We start from the raw sequence: 12,620 nt of genomic DNA, 5'->3' as shown, positions 1-12,620 counted from the left end.
CAAGGTCAACGGAAAGGGTGTGCAATATTACTGTTGCAAAGAATACGGCCACATCGAGCGGGATTGTCTGAAGCGAGTTGACCAATCGGACAATGGCGCTACAAATACGATGGTGGCCATAACAGACGAGCAAAGTGAAACGGTTGGAGACATTCCCACAGTCTCAAAAGGTAATCACACTTCTCGTGTTGAGTGGATTTTAGATTCAGGATGTTCTGTTCAAGCATGCTCTATGAGGGAATAATTTTTAGATGGCCGAAAAACAAGCCAAGATGGAGATTATTGGAAAGTTGCCTAGTTTACTAGGCTCGGTTTCCTTTCATGGGAAGCAAAAATTAGAAGTTGTTTTTTTGGTTTTCCAAAAACCAAAGTAAAATGTCTCTTCCCACACAAGAGTGTGTGGTGGCAAGAGAGACTTGGGCGTGAGGAAGAGAGAAGGAGAGAAAGAGAGAAAGAGAGAAACAAAGGGAGAGAGAGAGAGAGAGAGAGAGAGAGAGAGAGAGAGAGAGAGAGAGAGAGAGAGAGAGAGAGGTTTTTCTTCTCAGAGTTTTTCTCTTGGGTTTTCTTTCGGGTTTTCTCGGGTTATTCTCTTGTATGATCTTGGGTGAGAGGGCAAGGAAAGGTTTGCCGGTATGCAGGTTTGGGTTAATCCATTGTAATCCTTATATATTATTTTCACTCATAGTGAAAGATTGTGTACTTGCTCGTGGATGTAGGCATCTTGGCCAAACCACGTAAAGTCTCGATGCTCATCTTGTTCTCTTATTTTTCTTTTCCGTTAATTTGTGCACGATCGGATCGGATTTGCCTTTCGAATTTTCTCAACAGTTCTCATGTTAATGGTTTGCTTATAAGACACTAATGTGTGTATAGAACATGGGGCCCACTTATGTAAGTGGTGGGTCCCATTGTGGTGGAGAGAGAGGGGTTGGTTTTAGTATCTCTTTTGATTGCTCGGGGGTGGTTCGAAGAGTAGTGGAATATGGAGTCAAAAGAAGTCAAAAGGGAGGAGACAAGCATTTTGATTTGTCTAGAATTACCTCGGAGAATAGCATAAGTAGTGTTTGGTTGCACGGCATATATTCGGAGAGTAGGAGAATAAGTAGGGGTGTCATTATCAATATAGGGAGAGAGGAGAGAGAAGGAAGAGAGATAAAGAGAGAGCACCATTCCCAAGAAAATTCAATCAAAAGTCCTTGCGTTTGGAATAATCTGGTTTAAAAGTGATAAGGAGGGGACAAGGAGTCGATGTCAGATAAGCAATTATTACATGAGAGACATAAGGGAGTAAAAGGGGGGTCCAATGCTATTTTGGCAACCGAACAAGGAATTTGTCCCGTGTGGCAGCTATTCTCTAAACTTCCTGGAAAATAAAAACCCAACGTCAACCAGACGGAGCCTTAGGAATCAGATTTTTGCCGGTTAGATTTCTTGACACCTAGAATCTAAGTGCTTAAGCAAGAGGCCCAACCAACATAATAAGAAATCTTATCTCAGTAAATCATGAACAATCCCCACGACTGAAAAAGTCTCAAGCTCTATCTCTTGAGCATCCATATACTTTGTTTTCAGTATAGATTTATATTAGGTAGAGGAAGGAATGAGAATAGAAGGGTTCTAGCTAGTGGAAGATGTCACTGCTCAAATATTCTCTATCAGGGCAATCAGAGCACCCCACACAGATAACATTATCTGGGTGCATGAAATGAGGCTCGATGCTAATCTTCCACGTCATGTGTGTTGATGCTGTTCGCAAACCAATTCCATGAAGAAAGTTAGATGGGAGAAAACCCAATTCGATGTGAATTATTAAAGAAGGAACATTTCGGGAAAAGGTGGAACACTCAACTTTCGAATGTCTCCTCGTGCCTTAGTATTCTATTCACGATGGGGAATTTCTTGTGCATTTAATTTAGTCTGTAAGCCAACATCGCAATTATAGTAAGCGATTATGGATAAAATTAGAAAATATCACTTATTCCTTGGGCACTGCTCGTTTCAGATTATGACAACCGATTGTGAGTGCCAGACCAATTATGGGATTCAAAATTATGTTTAAATATGAGTCCAATAATCAGATTAGCAGTCACATTCGGTTGCCATAATCGTAAACAAACAGGGCCATTCCTTTTATTTAGGGCATGTTTGGTTTAGATTATGACAACTGATTGTGGAGTCCCCAACCGATTATTGGACTCAAATTTAATGCAATTTTTGGTCCAACAATCAGTTGGGGACTCTACAATCTAATGTCATAATCTAAAACAAACAGGGCCTTAGTGGTGTAATAGTGATTACATTTAATGATTGGTATATGGGCTCATCATGACCGTGTCTAACTACAATCAGGCCGTGATCGGGCCCCTGGGGTTAGCAGGAAGGATTTATATATAAGATCAAAGAGGTTAGGGGCCTTTTTGATACATGAATTTAATAATCTGGATTTTACAATCTAAAAACTGAATCTTATAAGCTAAAATCTGGATTTTACATACTGGAAAATTTTGACAACTGATTGTGAGTCCAAAATTTCCAAAAATTAGTTTCGAACTTGCAATCGGTTGTCATAATCTAAAACGAACAGGTCCTTACGGTTTTAGCTTGTAATATCCAAACGGCCCCTTTAGTGTATGAAAGAATTTTACTTTTCTATTATTTGTTGACGGTATGTTATGAGATTGTGGATAGTGGCAACCTTTGCCCTTTGATAATTTATTTTCGGGTTTCCTTTCTTTTCAGCTTGGATTCATGGAAAAAAAACAAGAGTTATTAAGGTTGAAATTTTCCCAAAAATGAAAAAAAAGTTCCATGCATGGGAAAATTGGAAAATTTACCTTGCGTCCAAACTGCCGACTTTTCTTTATCTTTCAAAAAACTTCAATCAGGACATGATTGTGAGGCCCATTAAATTGGGTCTATAGCTCAAATGGCAAGGATTTACATAAAAAAAATGTAGAGTATAGTAGTGTTGAAATTTACCTAGAAAATAGGAAAAATATTTCTGTGTTAAAGTAAAAATGATTAAATAACGTCATCTCCATCGGCCTAAGATTTTGGAGTAATTTGTCGTTTCACATGGTATCAGAGCCAAAGGTCATGAGTTCAAACCTACTTGATAGTAAAAATCCACATGCAATGGCCAAATCCAAAAGAGGGGCCACATATGCCACATGTAGGCCAACCCTAGAAAGAGGGGCATCAGGCGAGGGGAGTGTTAAAAGTATAAATGATTACATAAGGCCATCTCCATCAGCTTAAGCTTTTGGAGTACTTAGTTGTTTCACACGATGTCATAAAAATCCATAAAAAATACCAAACTCTGGAACACCGAAAATAAAAATAAAAATTCTACATCCAATGAGAATGTGATGATTTGTAAGGCCCACTTGATCGCTATAATTCATAGCTTCGAAACTACCTTATGATGATGTGACAATAGTGATGAGTTGGAACTACTAAAAAACCCAGACCTGGATGGAGATTTGGTCGACCACTAGGTCAAGTTGATATAGAACGCATCACAGATGACTACTTGGGATACAGAAAAGATCAGGCCAAAAGGGTGCACCTTGTCTTTCAAAAGACATAATTTCGGCTACAGGCATCAGAATTGCTATGAATGCACATCATCTAAAAAAGAAGCCATTTAGAGAGGGTTAAAAATAGGTTTGAAGCCAGAATTTACTAAATTATAGTAAATTCTTGTTTTGCTCTGTTTATCCGGTTTAAGGTTTCAATAGTCTCATTGGATTAGAATTCTCATTAAAGGTTAGTAATGAGTTTAAGTATGTTTTATAATTTTTCCATTTTAGGAAAATTTATAGAAGTGCTGTTTTGTTATCTTTAAGCCTATTTAAGGCTTGGGACAAAGGCTTAGTTGAGCTGAGTGTCTAAAATTCTCGTTGTGGATTGAAGGTTTTGTTATAGCTAGGTAGAAGATGATGATCGTCTACTTTCGTTTCTACAACTTCATTCCTGCGTCACAAGTTCACAAGTTGACTTGGTGTGTGGGTCGAGTATACTTAGTCTAAATTACATTTTATTAAACAAGATACTTAAAATTCAATTAGAAAAGTTAAAAAAAAAGGGCGGCCAGTGCACAAGGCTCCTGCCATTGCGGAGTTTGGGGAGGGCTAGATGTACGCATCATTACCCCTGCTTTGCAGAGAGGCTGTTTCTGTGACTCAAACCAGTGATGACTAGGTCACAATGGAGCAACCTTGCCGTTGCACCAGACTCGCTCTCTATTAAAAAAAAAGTAGTAAAGAAAAAATAATTTGGTTTTTTACGAAAGCCAGTCGACTCGGAACCCTCTAAGTTGGTTCAGTTGATTAGCAAAAACCGACTTCGTGAAGTCTAACCTAGTCTTCTTGACCCATTGCCTAGTTAATAACTGATCACGACTGAGAACCTTATCGACCCGCCCGGTTTTCGAACTAAGTTAGCCCTGTTCGTTTTAGATTGTGACAACCGATTGTGGGCCCCAAACTTATTGTCCTTAAAATTAGTTCTCACAATCATAAAGAACCCAAATCTAAAAGGGAAAAACGAACCTCCAACACATATGTCAAACAAGTGTTCATCCTTTATTTTATAGCCGAGAACAAGGATAAGTACTGTCCTACACTTGGTAGAGAAAAAATAATAAAGATATCCCTAAATTCAGGCGGAAGCCATACATCCATGGCTTTGTCTATTGCATTAATCTATAGCAAAAAAACCCAACAGTCTCTTTATTTTCTTCATCTGCATGTCCAATAGAGAAATTATACTTGCTTACTCTATGATTACCAAACCTATACTTGTGGGGGCTATAGCAAAGGCTTGTAGAATAGTGTGGGTATAGATGCTAAATTTTGTACTCCAAAGGTATTTTTAAAGCATGAAAAACCCAAGTGATGGAGATTTTCAACACAATTTTAAGTAAAAAGAATCCAAAGGTTCTGCTTTCTTCTTCTTCAAAAATAAAAATAAAAATAAAGGAACAGCAAAATGTGTAGAAAGCCTTACTGACTAAGTTATTGGAATAACTTTGCTAGAAGGATAGTGCATGTCTGGTGTTTTCTAAAGACGTGAGAAAAGGAGATTTTTAGAATATATTTTCCTACCCTTTGCATCCGCCCCTCCTTTTCTTATGATAATTGATATTCTCTTTGAGTACTGTCAACCATCTTAGCTTGACCCACATTTCAAGCATTAAAATGTGGTGTGAGATACCATTCTCTACTTTTAGGGTTTAATTGTTTAGGAGGGGATGGCCCACATCTCTAAGTACAATGGAATAGGAGGCCAAGGAAACTAACAACCCTACAATTGTCTTGTGAATGGAACATGGAATATTACAAAGAGATTATAACTCCAAGGAAGCGATGCCTTGGAGGAATATCTTCTAAACGCGTCCTCATCTTCTCCTCCACTTGAGTCACCTTCCCTTTAAATTAAAACTCAAGTTAGTCATGGCAACAACAATAGAGAGAAGATTAAGTTCTTTCCTTTCCACCATCGACCACTACTCTTTCTTTCGCTTTCCAAAAATCAACAACATCAACAGCAACATGCCCAAAGGACGCCCTCTTTCCTTGCAGGTTGGCTTTCATTCCAAGTGTTTGATTTTGTTCTTCTTAGGTATCTCACGTAGTTGCAAAGGGATTTATTTTCTATTCATATAAAAATGAAAATGGATGGCTTATATGTTTCTGAGAAATTATATGGTGCCTAAGCGTCAAGTCCCTTGTAGGTGGTACGACAAAAGTACCACCCTTGATGTATGATCCAGCAGCAGGCTCTTAAAAAGTGGTTAGCATAGGCACCATAGCTACTTTTCCTTGTATTATTGAAAACCCATTAAAGCCACTTTTTTCGTTTGTTGGTTGTGAAGAAAACCCACCAATTTTTACATAGACTCCATTTCTTTCAACGTAAGATGGGTGTATATACGATGAAAGAAACAGAGCCCTAGGCCACGTTTGGCAGCCATTGAATTTTTTTTTCATGGAATATAAGCTTATCAAGTGTAGAGAGAGGGGTAGGGACCATGGTAGAGGGAGAGAATAGAGAGGACATGACTGAAGAAATGGTGCAGAAAATAAGGAAAACAAAAACTCTTTTGATAAGAATTTTTCGTTTCCCTGTTATTAGGCACATCTCACCCTCTCCTCATTCATGCTCTATCATTCTCTCTCTTGGAAAAAACTTTCATGGCTGCTAAACATACTTTATTGTGAAACAAGGCCCTTAATATTTCTTCCATGGCCTCCTTCATCTATTTAATTTCTTGTACGAGCTAAGTTGGAGAACCCATTTGGAACTGATAGTAAAATAAACAAGGAGGTGATTAAGGAAAATCTAGAATCATTTTCCTTTTTATCTATCTATGTTTTTTTTGTTTTCCTAGACTTTATCTAGGAGTCGTCTTTACATCTTTCTAGACGGTGCGTAGAAAGTTGTTGTACGTGTCCACTGTGTTTCCTGAAAAGACTTTGGTTTTCTAAGAAGATAGCTATTACAATATTTACTGCCCTATTTATTTCTTAGAAGTGTTGTTTGGTTTACCAACGTTTGTAGAGTTTTCTCCTCATGTCCATAAAGTAAGAAGTTCCCAGTGAATATATTCAAGCAATCAAGTGATCACAAATCAATAGAATACCAGATTGCTGATCTTCCTCTTCTTCAACATATTTCCCATGAGAAAACTCTAGCAATAAAATCTACAAGCCATGTAAGCCAATAAATTTAAAATAAACCCAAGTTTCCCATATAAAAATAGTACCAACAAATCCAATTTTCAATTGGAACGGCCTCCTTCTGCCTTTCACGTTCAACACAGACCTAAAAAGCATACCAAACAATAAAACAGTATATGAATAAAAGAGAGTCAAGCAAATCATTTAATGAAAGTAGTACTCTCCACCACCCCACTCCTCCTCTTTATTTAACTAAAAAAAGCCTCATTTAAATTTTGATATGTCAAATATTCTCATATATTCATCTTTGCAGACAGTGGAGCTCAAGGTAAGGATGTGTTGCACAGGCTGCGAGAGGGTTGTAAAAAACGCAATAATGAAACTTAGAGGTATGTAAATACATAACACTTCCCCCTACTGTTGGCATACTCATCCCTTTGCGCTTCCATTTTTTTTTTGTAAGTGTTATTTTTCGGGTCTTCAAAATATAAACAATAACGAGTTTTTATGTGGTGCCCAACCGTCAAGTCCCATCTGGGCGGTACCGCCCTTGATATTTGATCCAACGATATCCCGCTTTTCAAGAGGCTACTGTTGGATCAAATATCAAGGGTGGTAACGTTCCGTCCACAGGGGACTTGACACGATATTTATTACAGAAAGAGATTTTATGTAGTATGAAGCCTAGCTAGTATTTTTCAAATACTACAGTAGGAACTACTACATAGGATGATCCAAACTATTCATTTCTTATGCCTCAACGTGAATATATGTACACGTGACTCATCTCCGCATGATGAGGGTTAGGATCATCTTAACCCTCTGGAGGGCGTGACTTATCTCCGCATGAATATGGTGCCCAGGAGTGAAGTAAGTCATCACCACCCTTGATATTTGATCCAAGAGCAAACCACTTTTCAAGAATATGCTGTTGGATCAAATATCAATGGCGCGGTATTCTGTCCTACCGCCTGCACTGGACCACGCTTAGGCACCTTATAAAGAATCCAAAGAGATTGTTTCACCTCCATCGCACTAAGTGGCTCACCCAAAAATCAGCCTTTCACTTTTTTTGTGAAAGGCTGAGATTTTTTTAACCTCAGCCCTAACCGGAAAAGTGAAAGGCTGATTTTGAGGGTTGTCCTTAGCCTCGATCAAGTTAGTCACACCAGAGGTGAAACGAGCTCCTAGAGTAGAGAAACAGGGCATTTTATGGCCATATGGGTTCCACATGGCAGGCGTTGATTCGGTGGAGGTGGACCTTGAACTGGAGAAGGTGACTGTAACGGGGTACGTTGATAAAAACAAAGTGCTTAAGGTCGTGAGGAGGAGCGGGAAGAAGGCTGAGTTCTGGCCCAACCCTTATGTGCCCTTATACTTCACCTCGGCTTCAAATTACTTCCGGGACACCACCAGCGAGTACAAGGAGAGCTACAACTACTGGAGGCATGGATACAATGGAGACAAATATGGTAATATTCCGGTGACTTATAGAGGGGACGACAAGGTCAGCAACATGTTTAACGATGATAACGTGCATGCGTGCTGCCTCATGTGATATGAGTATCAGTTGGGTATAGTAATCTGTTATGTAATGTTTGATGAATCTGTTATGTAATGTTTGATGTTAGTAAAGGAGGGGTGCCATTAAAAAAAGAGGGGTGAGGGTGTGGAAGGTGCTGGAGGGCTCTTTGGAGATTGTAAATGACTCCTTGGAGCTTGTAAATAAAGTAATGTTTCTGCTTTAGTTGGTTTAAATTTTGATCATGCTCCTTGTATGTACTTTGGCCCACTTTGGATTGCAAATTTTTTTGAGGATTGTATTAGCTAGGTTTTGTAAATGATGAGGTGAGTTTGTTTCATTATCAAAACATGGTAGTGGGAATATCAGTCCTTAAAATTAATCATTTCTCTCTAAATTGTGGAAATAAAAAAAGGCAGCGATATTCCTCCCCCCCCCTCTGATGGATATTCCCCCCTACTTTAACAGAAATTGTTTGGATATACAAAGAGGTGGAGGAGCCACCATTAACTCCTAAAGGCTTAAAAGTTAACGATTTCTGTTAAAGGGGGGAAATATCCATTGGGGGGGGGGGGAGGATATCACTGCCCTAAAAAAATTCCTAGTAAATATTTTTGCTCAATAAATGTTTTCCTTGAAATCAGAAGATGACCTTAGTTATGCAACTTCTAATCAACCTAGGCCCTGTTTGGATTGTAAGAATTTTTTGGAAAAGTTTGGGAAGGAAAAATATCTCTAAACTATTGAAATTTTCTTGTTCTTGGTTAAAATTGTATTTGTCATCCTAATGGACATAAGCATCATTCCCAAACCACGTAAAATACTTAGTGCATCTTTGCGGCTCATGGCATTTACTTATATTTTTAAGTTGCACCATGTAAATCGTGCGCTAAGCTCGTCATATATTATTTACAGCAAAATGGTACCAGATTTCTGCCACTATCACACAATCGCTCTTTCAAATGGAAGAAAAGCAAAGCCCTAGCTCCATCTCCATCCCCCAATTCCTTCATTTGCTTTTGATACTTCTGAGTTTCATCTTTGCATACCCTTTCATTTAATGAGTCCGAAATCTCTGTGTATATTCAAAAGTATATCCAAAAGCAGGGTCAAAGATGTGTGGGGCACAAAAATCTATGTTAAATGCCATTTCCACCATGGTGCTAAAAACTCGTCTGAGTTGGCTCGACTTGCCCTCATAATTGAAAAATCCTGCCTGTCCCGCTTCTTTTTTACATTTAAATGTTAGGAACACAAGTATACTCTACAGAATCATGGTGGTCTGAATGTCTTATTACTTTAATACATAGTTCAAAAGCTCCAAAACTCAGCTCGACTCGGAAGTGGGTCAAGATCGAGTCAATTGAACGAGTGATTGCTGACTCAATCAAAATTTGAAGATTCCAATTGGGCTACTGATATTGGGCATTACCATGTTTTAATAATTCCACAAACTCACCTTGTCTTTTCAGTTTTAATTGGCTTGGGAGAGCTTTTTGGGCACCCTAATAACCTTTTTTTAGGCAGGTAAGTTGGGACCTCCTCCTCCTTGATCATTTTTAGAGGTCCAATCCCATTTTTTAACCTTTTTTTTTTCTTTTTTTGCTGTAGGTAAGTTGAAATCGAACCTCCAACCTCCAAGATGAAGAAGAACAAACAAAGCCTTGACGAGCTATAGGCTGTAATATAATAACCATTGACACAGCTGTTTAAGTGATAAAAGACAATAGGAGTGACTTCAATTATCAAAACATGGTGGTAACATGGTGGTCGTAACATGGTGGTCGTGCCAATATCAGTGGTCTTTCCCTTTCTTTATTTGGACACGTTCAGTGCCTGAAAATTGCATGTGCTTTCTCGCTCTGTTGCCACCTTACGTTTTCAATAAGTTTCCACTGCCACCCTTACCACACGCCACATGGGGGCGTTACAAAATTTGGTCACATGATTCCCCCCCTCTCATTTATCATTTCCGATTGTCCAATCAAAGCTTAATCTTTTTCTTTTGATATCCCCACACTATATTCTCCAACAATTTGAGGAGTATAATGGGTATTACACAGTCATTTCATATCTAATTTAAAATTAAAAGAAACATTTTGCAATTTCTTGGCAAAAGAACATCAGATACATCCCTAAAAAGAATTAAAAAAAAAAAAAAACATGACACAATTACAAAAGAATCCCCAGAAAAAACTAAAAATTACAGATCACCCACCTGCACCTTTTCTCTCTCTCTCTTACAAGCAAAATGAGGCCAAAAAAAGAAGGCTCCATATTTTTACAGAATCACAACAGCTTTCTCCTTGGAAGCGATCGGAGCAGCACGGGCGATCAACGGCTCATAGTGATCGGCCCCACCACCACACCAATCTACAATAAAGAAACCGAAATTCTGTTTAACAGCTGTCATTTTTATTATATTATAGTTAAAAAACAAAGAAAAAAGAAGACTGTGGATGATAAATTCGCACCCTCTCTGTACGATAATTCCCACCCCCTTTAACGCTACAAGGGGTGCGAATTTATCATCTCTAGAAAAAGGTCAGTGAAAAACAAGACCTGTTCCTCTCATGAGGAGAAAAATAGGAGGCCCTAAAATCTGGCCACGTGGCTGATGTGGCAAGAAAAAAAGGGTTCCCTCCTCATCTGGCCTGGAATCTGAACCGTGCACTTGCACCTAATAAAAAATTCAGAAAAAAAATGAATAAATAAATAAATAAAAGAAACGGAAAAAATTAAAATTTCAAAGTATCGTAACGTATCGGATTGCATCGGACCACGAATATTTCTCTCTGGAACTCCGTTGCCAAAGTTTCAATGGCAATATCGTCTCCAAATGCAGCTGCCCTTCCGTTTCGGTTCTCATCAACGGTTAAGAGCCCTTCCTCCGTATAATGAAGCGATATGATATCGTATTCGTCTTCCGTATCGCCCGTTACGGACATGTATTTCGCCCAGATATCTCCGTTCTCGACCGATACACATCTCTCCTTGTAAACGCTCTCTGCGGCAGCCTCTCTGCCAAAGGGGCAATTAATGGAAAAAAGAGGAAATTTTCAAAACCCAGATCACATAAAATAGAGATTTCATATGGCCGTATAGTCCAGTATTTTTCAAACTGTACCGTACGGCCCACTCCACAGGATGATCCAAACCGTTCATTTGTTGGGCCACAGCGTAAATAGGTTGTCTACCAAAATATCATCTTCATTGGGGTATTTATCCTAACCCTCGGATCAAGATCGGACGGTTAAAATCATCCTATGAAAATGATTCTTTGGGCACAGCCTATTTAAGCTGTGGCCGATCTAATGAACGGTTTGGATCATCTTATGGAGTGGGCCGTACAGTGCGTTTTGAAAAATACTGGACTATATGGCCACACACCATCTAATTCCTCCCATAAGAAATCTCCAGAAAATAAATCTTAAAAAAAAAAAAAAAAAAAAACCCAGATCTTGATTTGTAAAAAAAACATACCTTGAAAGACCCACTTGAACCAGATCATCGATCAATGAATCGAGATTCTCACGATCTTTCTTCAAAGCCAAAAGCTTAAGTTCTTGAACAAAATGAACACCCCAACCCAAATCCAAATCAGGCTGATAAAGATTTCGAATCACAACATCTATTTCTCTTCTCGGAAAAATCCCACCCAAATAATCTTCATAAAATCTATTAACAATACGGGTTCGGAGCTCCGAAGGAGATCCATCAAGCCTCAGAGCTTTATTTGCAGCTGAGAAAAGACAGTTCCCATCCGCGCCAACATCACCTCCGTGAAAGAGAAGAAAAAGTTCTGAAATGGGCTTTGATGAATGCTTCCAAAAAACCCCACGAGATGATAGAGTCCGAAGAACAGTCCGTTGAGGCCCATGTAGGCCTGAAACTGTTTCCCAATCTACGAGCTCTTCGGGGAATTCGTTTTCTGGTTGGGTTTCAATTTCCCATTTTACAGGGGAAATTGGAGGAAAGCCTTCGTGGACAGAGCCTTCTGAGAGCTTTCCCATTGAGAAGAAAGGTAAGGAAAAATGGGATAAAAAGTTTTCTGGTTTTCTTTTCAGGAGTAAAAGAAGGAGAGAGGGAATTTAGAATATGAAGGGTTTGTTGTTTATTGTTTTAACTGTAGGATTGGGTTAACTGGGGCTTGAGTAAAAAGTAACCGTTGGGAGTGGGGATAAAGAGATGCTAACGGTCAAATTTTAAGCCGATGTGGCATGGTCTTTGCTGAGCTGTTTTTTGTGTTTTAAATGGGATTATTATGGGTTTTGATTAATTAGAGGAGTTAAAGAGGGTTAAGGGTAGAGGGGAATTTTTTTGAAGAAAGTAAAATGATATTTACAGTCCCATGTTTGGTAATTGCACTAGTGTCTTAAAGAGTGTTATTATCAAAATATAGGAGTGTGGATATA

General features: G+C 38.7%; 2 protein-coding genes across 2 annotated transcripts; one reads left to right on the top strand and one right to left on the bottom strand.

Annotated features, from left to right (window-relative positions):
- The first annotated feature begins 5,393 nt into the window (after positions 1 to 5,393).
- Positions 5,394 to 8,450, top strand: LOC143887247 (heavy metal-associated isoprenylated plant protein 30-like). Its single transcript, XM_077391363.1, has 3 exons — positions 5,394 to 5,585; positions 6,997 to 7,072; positions 7,922 to 8,450. The coding sequence occupies exons 1-3, from the start codon at positions 5,457 to 5,459 to the stop codon at positions 8,239 to 8,241; spliced, it is 525 nt and encodes a 174-aa protein (XP_077247478.1). The 5' UTR covers positions 5,394 to 5,456; the 3' UTR covers positions 8,242 to 8,450.
- A 1,885-nt stretch (positions 8,451 to 10,335) lies between these two features.
- On the bottom strand, positions 10,336 to 12,318 carry LOC143887246 (uncharacterized). The gene is made up of 4 exons (XM_077391362.1): positions 11,689 to 12,318; positions 10,986 to 11,226; positions 10,768 to 10,885; positions 10,336 to 10,578 (listed from the first exon to the last, which is right to left on the bottom strand). The coding sequence occupies exons 1-4, from the start codon at positions 12,216 to 12,218 to the stop codon at positions 10,487 to 10,489; spliced, it is 981 nt and encodes a 326-aa protein (XP_077247477.1). The 5' UTR covers positions 12,219 to 12,318; the 3' UTR covers positions 10,336 to 10,486.
- Between the last annotated feature and the right edge of the window lie 302 nt (positions 12,319 to 12,620).

This window comes from Tasmannia lanceolata, unplaced genomic scaffold (assembly GCF_043159265.1).
Source record: "Tasmannia lanceolata isolate RefF3 unplaced genomic scaffold, GAP_Taslan_0.1 ptg000012l, whole genome shotgun sequence".
In the NCBI taxonomy this organism is placed as follows: domain Eukaryota; kingdom Viridiplantae; phylum Streptophyta; class Magnoliopsida; order Canellales; family Winteraceae; genus Tasmannia; species Tasmannia lanceolata.
Note: the sequence above shows the minus strand (reverse complement) of the source record. Positions and strands in the feature narration are given on the sequence as shown.

Coding starts and splice junctions, on each gene's coding strand:
- LOC143887247 (XM_077391363.1), top strand. CDS start 5,457: ATGGCAACAACAATAGAGAGAAGATTAAGTTCTTTCCTTTCCACCATC. Junction 5,586..6,996: donor GACGCCCTCTTTCCTTGCAG/GTTGGCTTTCAT, acceptor TCATCTTTGCAG/ACAGTGGAGCTCAAGGTAAG. Junction 7,073..7,921: donor CGCAATAATGAAACTTAGAG/GTATGTAAATAC, acceptor TCCACATGGCAG/GCGTTGATTCGGTGGAGGTG.
- LOC143887246 (XM_077391362.1), bottom strand. CDS start 12,218: ATGGGAAAGCTCTCAGAAGGCTCTGTCCACGAAGGCTTTCCTCCAATT. Junction 11,227..11,688: donor GTTCAAGTGGGTCTTTCAAG/GTATGTTTTTTT, acceptor CCCCTTTGGCAG/AGAGGCTGCCGCAGAGAGCG. Junction 10,579..10,767: donor TCTCCTCATGAGAGGAACAG/GTCTTGTTTTTC, acceptor TCTTTATTGTAG/ATTGGTGTGGTGGTGGGGCC.